The 14,127-nt window shown below is 45.4% G+C and overlaps 1 protein-coding gene across 23 annotated transcripts in view; it reads right to left on the bottom strand.

The window, feature by feature from the left end:
• Positions 1 to 14,127, bottom strand: part of CCDC158 (coiled-coil domain containing 158) — a 1,147,529-nt gene that overhangs the window by 355,349 nt on the left and 778,053 nt on the right. For all 23 annotated transcript variants that reach the window (XR_004536446.1, XR_004536447.1, XM_033914104.1 and 20 more), the window contains one exon: positions 4,433 to 4,585. Coding sequence is in view for 21 of the 23 variants with exons in the window: in XM_033914104.1 (XP_033769995.1) it covers positions 4,433 to 4,585 (153 nt within the window). In the remaining 2 variants the exon portion in view is untranslated. The remainder of the gene's footprint in view (positions 1 to 4,432; positions 4,586 to 14,127) is intronic.

Here is a 14,127-nt window from a genome sequence, read left to right as displayed (position 1 = left end):
CCGGTCTTTAGGACTCACCTCCCCCTTGCAAAGTTCCTCAGACTCCTCAATTCTCCAAAAGGCTCCGAGGGGGCCTGGCATATCCTTTGGGTAAGCCCTATGGCCATGTGCCTATAGCTGCATGTAGCGGTGGCTGCTTGATTTAACAGTGGAGAAGAAGGGCTCCAAGTCATAACGTCGGATGTCATGGGCTAAGTCCCACATGGGAAGAGAGGCATTGTCAAAAATCTCTCAAAGGACCATCATTTGCTAGTAAGCCTGCACAATTCTCAACTCCTCCAGAGAACTGCAGTAGTGACTTGATTTTAAAGTGGAGAAGAAGGGCACTAAGCAATGTTTTCAGAAAGGCATTGTCAAAATTCTTCCAAAGGACCACCATCCACCAATAAGCCTATACAATTCTCACCTTCTCCCTATGTTCTTAGTCTTAAACTTAAGATAATGATGGAAGGAGGAACAATTTATCTTCAGAGGGAAGGGAAAGGGAGGGAAACATGGACAAAGCACACATTTTCAGCTTCCACCAAAAAAAATGACAATTTTTGGCCAAAACTGAAAACTTGGCTGAAAAGTAAAATATACATTCAGCATAAAATAAAACTGGGCAGAAAAATGATTTTGAGCCAGTTCTAGTGCCATATTAGATACAGTTGGAAGTTATCTGGAGAGTGGCATAGTAAGGGGGGACGGGGCAAAATCACCCCAGGCTGGCATGTCTCTGTCCCCCATGCCATGCTTGTGCCCTCCCTTCCCCACCCTGACCGCTTTAAATCTACGCCAGCAAAAGCAACTATTCTTGCCTGCTGCTCGCACTGGCCTGGCTCCCTCTAAAATCACTTTTGGGTTGGGGGGGCCAGGAAGTGATGTCAGAGGGAAAACAATGCTGGCGTGAGCAGCAGACTAGAGAAGCTGCTAGTGCAGGAGAAGATTTAAAGATGGATGGGAAGGGAGGGCACAAATGCGGAGTGTGGAGTGCGGAAGGAACAGGGAGTGGTGCAAAAGGAGTGGGAGGGTGGAGAGGAGGGCACGGGGAGGGGGACGCCATTGTCCCGGGCGCCTCCTACCTTCGCTATGCCACTGTACCTGGGCACTGCTGATAATCAAGCTACCCAGATAACTAACTCTGCAAGTAGGACTGCATAAAATGCTATCCCCACTATGCCTACTTAGTTATCCGAGTGTGGTACTGAATATCGGTAGTACCCAGATAACTTCCAGGTACCAGTCAGTGTTCCCTCTAAGGTGAGCGCATGAGCGATCGCTCACTCTTTTCAGTGGTGTCGCTCATGCTTTTTCTCGTGTCGCTCAGAGGTGAGAGGAAGCGGCGGCGGAGGTGAGAGGAAGTGGCGGCAGCAGCGGTCTGCCCTGCTCGCCTTAGTGTCGGCGGCGGAGGTGAGAGGAAGCGGCGGCGGCAGCGGTCTGCCCTGCTCGCCTTAGTGTCGACGGCGGAGGTGAGAAGAAGCGGTGGCGGCGGTCTGCCCTGCTCGCCTTAATGTATTTTAAGTTGAAAGATGCAGTGGCCACGTCTTTCACCTTAAAAATACACTAAGGCAAGGCAAGGAGCAGGGCAAACCGAAGAACAGCACCAGTAAGGCTGGGGACTCGCGCAGGCGCACTCCTCACAGATAGGAGTCCCAATGTTCTCTCTTAGGATTGGGCAGGAGAAGTAGTGGCCTCGTTGAGCAGGGAACTAGTGTGTGGAATGCCCTGTTTCCAAGTTGGCCTGGGAGAGCTGCTGAGTTTGTTCAGCATGGCACCACTCCTTGGTGGATTTTAGAAACCAGAGGTAGTTGATTGTGACCCCATAGGAAGCCATTATAGGGACTTGTCCCTATAATAACTGAAGATATTTCTGGAGAGGTCTGGTGATATCCAGGCCCAGATGGAATTACAGGGTGTTTATATCTAAGGACCTGATTTTTCTTTGATTAGCCCAAGGTGCTGTAAGGAATCTTTTTTTTTTTTTTTTTGGGGGGGGAAGTGGTGATGGAGCCATTTTGCTTTATTAACATATAAAATCTGTGCGTGACACTCTTAGAATATATGAGCATTTGCTCATGTGCTCAGCTTAGAGGGTTGGGCCCATGTGCCTCAGGCCGCGCCCCCAGGTGGGACCTAAGGCTCCAGGGCCTATTCTGATTGGCCCACGCGTCTTAGGCCCCACCAGTAGGCGGAGCTTTGGGACGGATGGGCCAATCCGGCCTCATTCCGTCGTTGGCTGCCTGCCGGACAGGCGGGTTTGGCTCCCGTCTGTCCGGCCAACTACCAAAGGTACGGGGAAGGGGGGTGGGGGTGTCGTGGGGGTCGGCCAGGGGGGTCGCGGGTCGGCTGGGGGGGCGGTCGGAGGTTCTTGGGGGGGGCGGTCGTTGGAGGGAGGGGGGTTTGCGTCGAGGGCAGGAGGGCCTGGGATCCCTCCTGCCCGTAATGTAGTGCGGGGGGGGGGGTAGGGGGTCGCCGTGGCCAGGAGGGTTTGGGCTCCCTCCTGGCCCGATATTGTCGGGGAGTTGGGGAGTCGGCCGGGCAAGAGGGCTTGGGCTCCCTCTTGCTCCGATCGTGGATGCGGGTGCGGGTGGGAGCGCATGCGAGCGGTCGTTCGGGGTGGGGTGCGAGCGGTCCTGCTGGGGGGGGTGAATCGGGCATCGGGCGGGGTGGGAACTATGTAAAAAAATGTTTGTATACCGCGCTCACGCGTATAACGCGCGAGGGATATGCACGGTAGGTAAAAACGCGTATAACGCGCGCGTTATATGCGTGAAAATACGGTAATTCCACATTTGTCTGAACAACACTGGATGGCACACAGAGAGGATTTGAGAATAGATGATGCATGGAAAGATATACCATTGATGAAGGAGATAGAAACTCTGCTGAGAACTGTTTACACAATTTTCTGCAGATCATCTGTCAAGAAGGATAAATTTGAGGCCTTGGCCAAAGCTGCTGAAGCAGAAGTGATTGCATTCAGACCACTCAACAAAGTTCGGTGGTTATCCAGGCATTTTGCTGTCAATGCTTTGGTTTTGAACTATGATATTTTAGTGGAATATTGTAGAAAACAGGTTGATGAGAATAATAACCTGGTCCATAAATACTGCCTAGAGAAACTACAGAATCCAGAACACCATGTTGCAATTACAATATTGAATGAGGTATTATCAGAATTAAGCGACTTGTGTAAACTTTTTCAAAGAAGTTTGCTGTCTACTGTGGAAGCCTTTCAATTTGCAAAGGTAAAATAAAGAAACTCAGATCACAGTATCTTGGAGAGAAACCTCACTACACCGAAAATGCCAGCCATTTGCTTTCGTCATTTCAGCACCCAAGTGAACACAAAGTCAATAATTAAGTTCATTCAGCAGACATGTGAACATTTGGATAATAGATTTCCAGATGAGGAATTACAAGATTGGGCAGTATTTGACAAAGAATGTTTTTCAACAGCTATGAACTTAGAGGATTATACATTTGGTTTTGAGCAGATGAAGAGGCTTGGAAACCGATACCATGTTCTTCTGGAAAAAGACAACGAAGCATTCCAGAAAGAACTTTGTAAGCAGTTTCCAAAATTTAAATTGATTGTTAATGAGAAATTGCAAACTGGAGCAGTTAAGACATTTGCAGATCTAGTTGCATTCACAAAACAGCAGGATCAACTTCAAGACTTATTTTTACTTCTGGATATCTGCGGTACATTCCAGGCTTCAAGTGCTGACTATGAAAGAGGATTCAGTTTGATGAACAACATAAAGACAAAACACAGAAATAGACTAGATGTTGAACATCTGGACAATTTAATGAGAATAAAGCTCTTTTTAAATTCTGGACAAACTGTAAATGCTGAAAAGGTCTACAATCTTTGGAAAACTGAAAAGAATCGAAGAGAATATTTGTGAAGTTTGAAGAACTAATGATATTACGTAATTAAAAGAACTTTAAGTAAATTGTTATTCTTCTAAGTTTTGAGTATTTAACCCTCCCACAATCTCACGGGCAGTCGGGCTCTCGTTTCAAGTTTCAAGTTTATTGAGATTTTGATTTAAACGCAATATCAAATATTTTCAATGTGTATAACAAAAATAAATTTGGGGAAATAAATAAAACCATTTGAACAATAAACATACAAACATATCCACAGATGATTAAAAATACATAAGGAGTACAAGGATAACTACATTTGTTTAAAAATGTGTCTTCCGCGCCTGCTCATAAATTTGTGGAGTATGTAACTTGTCGCTCATGCATATTTTTTTTTTGCACACACCTCATAAATCCTTAGAGGGAACATTGCTCTGGAGACACAGATATTCAGTGCCAGTACCTAAATAAGAGATGGTACTGAATATCCAGGTCTACTTCAGCCCATATCATGCTGCATTTACAAAAACACTACCTCTGGCGGGCTGAATATCAAGATGTATATAATAAATTGTACCGTGCTCATCAGCTTCATCACTAGACTTTAATGCTCCTTTAGTTTGTTCTAATTCGGCAGAAGTTGTTTTCAGTCGGAGTTTTAGTTTGGTTGTTATTCGCTCCATTTCTTCATTTTTATATTGATAGTTCCTCTTTAAAGTTTCATGTTCCGCTGTACAAAGAAAAAGATCATTATTATTCACACAATCAACAATCATTGTTGAGTTAATATAAAAGTAGAAGTACTATATAAACAAAATTAAATGCAGATTACATATCACTCCAAATTGGTAAATATATAATGGTTGCCCATGTAGCTAAATGTTTTATTTTCCATACATGATTCACCTAATTGTGGAAATCCAATCCCTCACAATTTTGAAGACTAACTCTATATTTAAATGGGAAACCACTCTTTTTCAAAACTTTTTATCTGGATAAATAGGTCTTACTGAAATTTGCTCTCCTCTGCAGTGGCGTACTAAGGGGGGGGGGGCAGACCGCCCCGGGTGTAAGCCCTGAGGGGATGCTCCGGCGTCCGTTCCCCCCCACGACGTCCGGTTCTTCCCCTCTGGCCTCCCCGCCCAATTAAGAGTACCAAAGCAGTCTGCAGCAAGATCGCAATGTCAGCGATCTTGCGCTGCTTCCTGCTGTCCTCCGCCATGGTCCCGCCCCCTCCACTGACATCAGAGGAGGAGGGCGGGTCCCCGGTGGAGGACAGCACAAGCAGCACAAGATCGCTGACATCGCGATCTTGCTGCAGGCTGCTTCGGTACTCTTAATGGTGCGGGGAGGCCAGAGGGGAAGAACCGGATGTCGGGGTGGGGGGAGGGGGTTGAGCGGTCCTTCGGGGTGGGGCGGGCAGGCAGGCCTTCAGGGGGAGATGCAGGCCTTAAAGGGGGGGGACAAGCCTTCATGGGGGGGGAGTCAGGCTTTCGGGGGGGGCAGGCAGGCAGGCCTTCAAGGGGGGATAGGCAGGCAGGCTTTTAAGGGGGGGGGGACAAGCCTAAAAGGGGGTGGGACAGGCCTTCAAGGGGGTGCAGGCCTTCGGGGGGTTATGCAGGCCTTAAAGGGGGGGACAAGCCTTCATGGGGGGAGACAGGCTTTTGGGGGGGGACAGGCAGGCAGGCCTTCATGGGGGGACAGACAGGCAGGCCTTTAAGGGGGGAGGACAGGCCTACAAGGGGGTGGGACAGGCCTTCGGGGGGGGGTGCAGGCCTTCAGGGGGGGTGTAGGCCTTCAAGGGGGGATCAGGCCTTCAAGGGGGGGGGGACAGGCCTTCAAGGGAGGAACAGGCCTTCAAGGGGAGATGCAGGCCTAGAAGGGGGGGGGGACAAGCCTTCATGGGGGAGACAGGCTTTCGGGGGGGGACAGGCCTACAAGGGGGTGGGACAGGCCTTCAAGGGGGGGACAGGCCTACAAGGGGGGTGGGAAAGGCCTTTAAGGGGGGTGGGACAGGCCTTCAAGGGGGTGCAGGCCTTCAAGGGGGAGTGCAGGCCTTCAAGGGGGGGGTGGACAGGCCTTCAGGGGTGAGATGCAGACCTTTAAAGGGGGGGACAGGCCTTTGGCGGGGACCCTGGTGTAGAAGTACACGGAGGGAAGGGGGTGTTCAAAGAGACGTGCATATGCCAGACTTTGGGGTGGAAGAAATAATGGGTCTGAAAATAGAGGAGAGGGAGAGAGATGATGGACCATGGGATTTAGGGAGGGAAGGAACAGAAAGGGAGAGAAATTGGACACAAGGGATTGTGTGGAAGAGGGATAGAGATACTGGATAGGAGGGTAATTGAGAAAAGAAAGGGAGAGATGGTGGGCCCTGGGGTGGTGGAGAAGGAGGGAGAGATGCCGGATGAAAGGGTAGTTAAGAAAAGGTGGATCTGTGGAGGGAGATGAAAAAAAGGAAAGATACCAGACTTCCTGGGAAGGGAAGGGAAATGGAAAGGGAAGACAGAGATGGCAGATGGATGGTTAGCATGAAGAAAGAAGGAGACCCTGGTAAGCAAGTTATCAGAAGACAACCAGAACCTGGGACCAACAAGATTTGAAAAATAACCAGACAACAAAAGATAGAAAAATTAATTTTATTTTCTGTTTTGTGATTACAATATGTCAGATTTGAAATGTGTATCCTGCCAGAGCTGGTGTTAGACCGCAAACGTGAGCTAGGATTTAACAGAGAGAGGAAAAGTCCTTTTTGTTTCTTTATTTTATTTACACCACAGCGCCAGTATGGTTATGAGAAGCCAAAGGGGGTGAAAAAGCTATAAAACCCACCAGGATTTTTGAAAAAAATCACCCAACTGGGCAGGAAAATCGAATCGAAAAACCAATTAAATAGGCTGAATCGAAATTTTTCTTCCTGAATCGGGCAGTTTGCGCTTCTGTCTCAGACTTTAGGACCTGGGATTGGGGAGAGATGGCATCCTCAGTACTTTATAATGCAAGTGAAACGAGGATTTGGTCAGACTTTTGAAGGGTTTGCAGAAGAAAAATATTGTATAGGCCGGGGACATGAGACAGCAGGAAATGGGAACTTTTCTTCCTTCTATTTTTGTGAATGGAAAGGCTGAGGATGTCAGAGAGTTCAGTTAAAATATGTGCTTTATAAAAAAAAAAATAAAATGTGTTTTATAAAGTTTATAAGCATTGCTGGCCTACCCGGTGAGGTGTTCCTAGTGGTGGTGGTGGCAGTGTGTCAATGTGTTAAGAGGAAGAGGTGGTCTGGGAAATTCTGCTGAGCAAACTCCGGGCCCATTTCCACCCCCCAGTTAGTCCACTCCACTCAACTGGTTCAAACACTGAGTGGGTCTTTGGGTATTGTGCCTAGGTAATTGTTTTGGGATCTCTTCCGGTGATTTGTCAGTATCTCCTTGTGGTCCAAGGAAGGAAACTTTGTTAACCTAAGCATTGACCTTTTGTAACAGTGCTGCTTGTGTGGCATTAGGCTATGTAGTGATCGAAAGAAAAAACCAGACCTTTGCACATTTTTGCACTATAGGTGGGTGTATGAGGAGATTCACATTTCCTGCACAGCTAAGTCCGTGTGAAGTTCCCTTGTGCTGTATTTGACATCTAGCAAGGTCTCTGTTTGGAAGGAAAGATCTAAGCTTAAAAATGAAGTGGCCAGAAGTTATGGTAAAAGCAGATAGCTTAGCTGGTTTTAAGAAAGATTTGGACAAATTCCTGGAGGAAAAGTCCATACTCTGTTATTAAGACATAGGGGAAGTGTCTGCTTGCCCTGGATCGGTAGCATGGAATGTTGCTACTCTTTGGGTTTTGACCAGGTACTAGTGACCTGGATTGGCTACCATGAGAATGAGCTACTGGGCATGATGGACCATTGGTCTGACCCAGTTAGGCTATTCTTATGTTATGTACTCATCTGTAGAGGCCTTTGTTTTCACTTCTTATTTTAATGTATTTTTTTTTCTGGGAACTTATCAGTGTTTTTTTATAATGGGAACAAAAATGGAAGAGAATTAATGTGTGTAGAATGGGGGGGGGTAACTAATTTCTTCAGCTAAATAATTAAATCCACCTCAACCAGACATAGGAGAACTCGCACACCATTCACACACCCTCCAACCAAAAACGTCAAAAGAAAAAACTGTTTGACAACCTCCTAGCCATTCGAGCTGCAACACTCGACCCCCAACTCTACAACCTATTGACCTCGACCACAGACTACAAAACCTTCAAAAAAGAAATAAAAACCCTTTTATTCAAAAAACACATAAAACCGAACTAACACAATCAGAACTGTCCCAAGCATCACCTGCAACTACTCCATATGTACTTCTAATGTCATGACAATTCAGACATAATTTATGTTATGTTATGTTTGGAATAATGGTTACATATATGAGGTTCAATAAAAGAATATTTTCACTCCCTGTTTCTATTCTGACCATTTATATCGTTTCATGGTTATTACAAAAAATATTTTTTACACGGGGGGTGTCAAAAAATGATGGGCCCCGGGTGCCACATACCCTAGGTACGCCACTGCTCCTCTGTTCTTTAATGGTGAATTTAGCTTGGGGGTATAAAACAACATAGATACATGGGATTTGCAAAAGTATATGAGCTATTTTAATTCCAGTTTGCTAACCTACAATTGAAATATATAGTTGTTTCAGCATTTCAATCTTTCACAGTACTGCATTTTGCCCATAATACTTCCAAGTATAAAGTGAGCCTTTTAAATATGTGAGCTCTATGAAAAAAATGCCATCTTGTCCAAGATGTATTTGAAGGTAGATAAAAACTAGTAGCGTAGACAACCTTCACAGGCATCCAGGAAACCAAAAGTGAGATATTGTAAGGGTAACAAATCTTTTTGTGAGGCAAGTAAGTAAAAGTAAGAGGAACAGGCAGCCGCTTTGGTTCTGAAAAGTAGTAGCTAAGAAGGTAAGGAATAAGAGGTTAGCTTTCATAAACTACAAAAGATCACAGAGAGAGGAAGACAGGCAAAAATATCTGGAAAAGTTAAGAGGCTGGTCGAGAAGGCAGGAAAGCAAAGATACAAATGGAAGAAAAAATAGCTGAACGGTATAATTGGGAGACATTAGGTTCTTACCTGTAATTTTCTTTCTTTTAGTCTCTCCAGACCAGCACAGCTCACTGATGGGTAATAGTTCACCACGACCAGCAGGTGGAGACTGAGACAAACTTTTGACTGTGGGGGTCACTTGATGCCATGGTGTTGGGTGGCTCTTAGCTCAGCTCCTCTCTTATCTTTCATCTTTGACCCTAAAATCGACATTGTATCAGGAGCAAAATACCTCTTTTGATCCCTTAACATCTCAGGCATTCCCAATGTGATTTTCTTACTTACCTGGTGATTCATGGCGACGAAAACACTAAAAAAAGATTGGGACCGGATGAGAGGCAGTGAAACTAGATGGCAGACGGCCCGAAGCCCTCCTCCCCCATGGCAGGAGTGGTTTGTATGGCAGAGATCATGTCTGAGATATCCTCAACATTGGAGACATCACTGGACCGTAAACTACAACCGATCCTGGATAAATTAAATGAAGTAGGGGAGCTCAGCAGAGATGTATATATATGGCTTTGCTCAGCATATTGATGTCATTGAACACACAACAGAAAGTCTGCAAATGGAACATCAACAGGTCAGCAAGCTCTGCTCTAAATTGGAGGAAAAAGTGGACGAGCTAGAAAATTGGATAATTTGAGATTAATAGATCTCACAGAAATGTTCCCAGATCGGGACCTATTATCCTTTCTAGAGACTTGGCTCATGCAATCACTGGCTCTTTCAAAAGACTTGAGCCCCTTACACACTGAGAGAGTTCATCAGCTGGGTGTTAAGAAAGACCAGAATTAGTGACCACGTGCTGTCATCTTCCATCAACTCAACTATGCCCATAAAGAGCTGATTTTACGAGTGTTGAGTTCGGGAAGCACATTGGAATATCAATCCAAGAAGGTGCTTTGTTTCCAGGACTACTCTGCTAAGGTTACCTTGAATCGTAAAGCGTTCGCTCCCGCTTAGTAATGGCGAAGATTTCATTTGCACTTTTGCTCTCAGCCAGATTGAAAATCACACACAATGGGCAGTCCTCATTTCTTCAATACCTGTTCTGAGGCTCAACGCTTTGTCACAGAGCATTGTCTTCTGCCGATTGGAAATGCCCAGTGAGACTGCTATGGTTGCTGTATTTTGATTGCCACTGACATGCCAGGCCGACGGATGGCTATAGAGATACCTGAGGGAGGGAGATTTTCCTTCTCTGCTTACTATCTTGCTTGGCCCTGGCAGGAGACATTTTGGCTGTTTGCCATAGCTTCTAAGTTTTCTTTTTTTGCAGGTCTGTGGGATGGCGAATGGACATTTTTGCTGCCTCCAGTTATGTCTCCTATTAATTTCATTTCAATATCCTGTACACAGTTTGTTTTGGCTGTTGCCAATTGATTTTTAGTTGTAATGTTTTATGGAATACTTTGGATTTGCAGTTGGGTTATTTTTCCTTCTCTGCTTGCTATCCTGCTGGGCTTTGGCGGGAGACATTTTGGCCACTTGCCGTAGCCTTTAAGTTTTCTTCTGCTGCAGGACTGTGGTGTGGCATTATTGTTGCTTCTAGCTACATTTCATACCAGTTTTATTTCGATATTCTTTACACAGTTATTTCTGGCTGTTGCCAAGGGACTTTTAGTTGTAATGCCTCATTGAGTACTTTTGATTTGTAGTTGTGAATTTTTTTTGCTGTTTTTTTAAAATATAATCGTTTACCCAGCTTTTCTTCTCCTTTCTCATGGTTATGTTTTCTTGCCCCAGTCTGGTTGTATGATGTCATTGGGTTGGGGGTGGAGGAGGTGAGATCATGGGACGACCCTGGCTGTTGTACAGGCTTTAGGACGAGGACGGTGGGATGGGTTAGGGGGAGGGGAGATGGGTGGGTTTCTTTACTGAAAACACTAGGGAGACAGTTTAGTTCACCATACCACATTGGTAGAATATTATCGCTTCTGACCTGGATACCCGAGGGTGAGGACTGGTGGCTGGGATGGTCCCTGCTGGCACTACCAATATCTCTTTTTTGATAGATGATATATGTGTTTTATTCTTTAAGTCCTATGCAATTGAAGGTGTTTTCCTTGAATGTGGGTGGAATTTACTCCCTGGTAAAGTGGTCTAAAATTCTGCGCAGCTTGAACAGGCATTGGGCTTCTATTGCTCTACTTCAGGAAACTCATCTAACTGCATTAGAGCATGGCAAGTTAAATACCTGTTAGGTAGGAGATTACATTGATGCCCCTGCAGTATCTACAAAGATCTGTGTCCAAGGCCTCTGGGCTCTTGGATGGGACCAGGGGAATTCCACTATTTTGTGATACATTGCTTCTGCTGGACGCATGGAAGGTCCTGCATCCCTTGGATAGGGATTACACCCATTGTTCTAGGGCCCACAATACTCACTCTCGTATAGATTATCTGTTATGTTCAGATACTCTTTTCTCCCAGGTTCTGGAAGCTGTAATTGGCCCTAAGGAAATTTTAGACCATGTTCTTATTTGGCTCTCAATTGAGATCTCTGAGGATTCTGCTGTTCCTTTTAAGTGGCGGTTTCCCTTGGATTTATATAGCGACCCTAACTTTAATATCTCTATACATGAGAAATGGCAGCAATATCGCTCCTTTAATGCCCAGCATGTAGATGATAACACCTTATTTTGGGAAATGGTTAAAGTAGTATTGTGGGGTGATGTCATTGTCTACTCTGCTCATAAGAAACGTGCATGGGATATGGCCATCCTTGGGCTGGAAAGGCAACTGGTGGCAGCTCAGAGACTCCATGCACAGGCTCCTAGTGGGGCCCATAAAACCCAACTGCTAACAGTGCAGCTTCAACTTAATGAACTTCTTCACCAGAGAGCTGTGAAATCTATGAAATATTATCAAAATCAGCTTTATAGACAGGGCAATAAGTCCAGACAATTATTAGGGATAAATAGGGATAAATAAGGATTGCATGTTATACATCAACTTTGCACTACCCACAGGATAATGATTTGAATGAATAAGGAATTATGTAAGCTGTTTCAAGACTATTATACCAATTTATACTCGGCCGAGCGACCCTCAGGTCTTAATGGCTCCACCTATCTTTCAAGCCTGGATCTCCCTCGCCTAGATGCGGCAGCACAACATCGACTCAATGCTCCTCTTTGTGAGGAGGAATTGATGTTGGCAATTCAACAAAGCCACTCTATACAGCCCGCTCTATAAGGCTATAAGCTCCTCGGCCGCAATATTGCAGGGCCCTTAGTACATTTCTTCAATCATCACATTCAGCAGGGAACCCTTCCACCTAACCTGCGGCAGGCCCAAATCGTGGTGTTTCCCAATCCGGGATGAGACCCCACCAGGGTGGAGTCGTATGGGCCTATCTCTCTTCTGTGTTGTGAAGTGAAGCTCCTGGCTAAAATGCTGGCCAATCGGTTGTCTATCTATTTGCCTACTCTCTTAGCACTGCCTCAGGTGGGGTTTGTCCAAGGTGGAACAGCTTTTAAAAACATCCATAGGATTTTGGCCTCATTAGAGTATGTTCGTCATCATCAATCTTCTTTGCTCTTAAGTTTTGATGCCGAAAAGGCCTTTGATAGGGATCATTGGGAATTCCTCTTTAGTGTGCTGGATCATTTGGGTTCACGGGGTTTTATTGGGATGCTATTAGTACTCTATACGGGAAGCTTCAGGCGAGAGTGGCCATCAATGGGGTTCAATCAGAATTCTTCCCAATTTGTCGCGGTACTAGTCAGGGATGTCCTCTCTCACCCTTACTCTTTATACTCACGTTAGATCCATTGTTGTGAGAGATTCTCGCTAACCCTGATGTAGTTGGAGACACCTTGGGCGCCCACATCTTTAAAATTGCAGTGTCTGCTGATGATATTCTGGTTTATGTTGTTCAGCCCCAGTTGGCTCTACCCACGTTATTAGAGAGTTTTCATGAATATGGGGACTTCTCAGGGTTTAATCTAAACATGGACAAATCAGAGGCCTTGGCAACCGAAAATGGCTTGCAGGATAGTTGGATAGGGAGTTTTCCTTTACGCTGGGTGATGGACCATTTTAAATATTTGGGTATCAACTTGCCGGCAGATCCCCATCAACTTTACCGAGTGAACATTACATCTTTGTTACAGTATACTAAACAACGATTGGCTAAGTGGCAGATGCTTCCTTTGTCCTTGGGTAGGCTAATTGTTCTTTTTCGTATGATTTTATTTCCGAAATGGCTGTATACTTTTCAGTTGCTCCCTATTTGGTTGACGGGGAGGGATTGGAAGTGTCTACACTGTGAGCTTACTAAATATTGTTGGCTGGGGAAAAAACTAAAATTGATATTTGACAGGCTCTTGGGCCCAGGAAGCGGTGGGGGTCTGGGGCTTCCTGACCTAAGGGATTATAACTGGGCTTGCCTGCTTCGTCACCTTCGCAGCTGGGTTTTGGCAGAAGCAGATTTTACTCCTTTGCATTTTGAACAGAGGTTTTTTCATCCCTTATATTTGAATTACCTGCTCCAGGCACCCTTTCGTAAGTAGTCAATTATTGGTTCATAGTCAAATTTGCGCTCAATTGTCTTGCGCTGAGTTATCCCTGCGCTGAATTGTCTTGGCGTTTTTGTCTGTGCGCTTTTGTCTTGCGTGCATTTGACCTGTCACCCAATTATTGGTTTCTTTGCATTTACTTTGGAGACAGTTAATGAAACTGTAACGTTATAAACCCATGGTATCGGATCTGCTGCCCTTCCAAGGGAATTTAGTGTTTCCTCCGGGCCTGACATGGGGGGTGTCTTTTGGAGTTGGGGCGCCCAGGGTATCTATTTCTTAGCTCAGGTTTTTGGGTGAAGGGGGTTTTATCCTGGCCTAGTGGTGGGGCCTGGGGATTACTTTGGTTATCTTCAATTAATCCAGTATGTCCAGGCATTGCAGGCATTGAGGGAACTGTTTACTGCAGATGTGGAAGGCCCTCAATCGGTCTCTTCTTTACATAAGCTTCTTTGGACTCTTTTGCCACTCAGGTCATATGCAGACTTGATACAGAAGTAGAGTGGAGAACTTGGGGTACCTGTCAGGAATCTTAACTTTCGTCAGATGGTTGCTAGAATACCAAGAGTTATTATCGGCTCAGTGTGGAGGGAATGTACATATTGAATCCTCCATAGGGTGTACTTTACGCAGGTG

Source organism: Geotrypetes seraphini, chromosome 1 (assembly GCF_902459505.1).
Source record: "Geotrypetes seraphini chromosome 1, aGeoSer1.1, whole genome shotgun sequence".
In the NCBI taxonomy this organism is placed as follows: domain Eukaryota; kingdom Metazoa; phylum Chordata; class Amphibia; order Gymnophiona; family Dermophiidae; genus Geotrypetes; species Geotrypetes seraphini.
The sequence above is the reverse complement of the archived record's forward strand: the minus strand, read 5'-3'. Positions and strand labels throughout refer to the sequence as shown.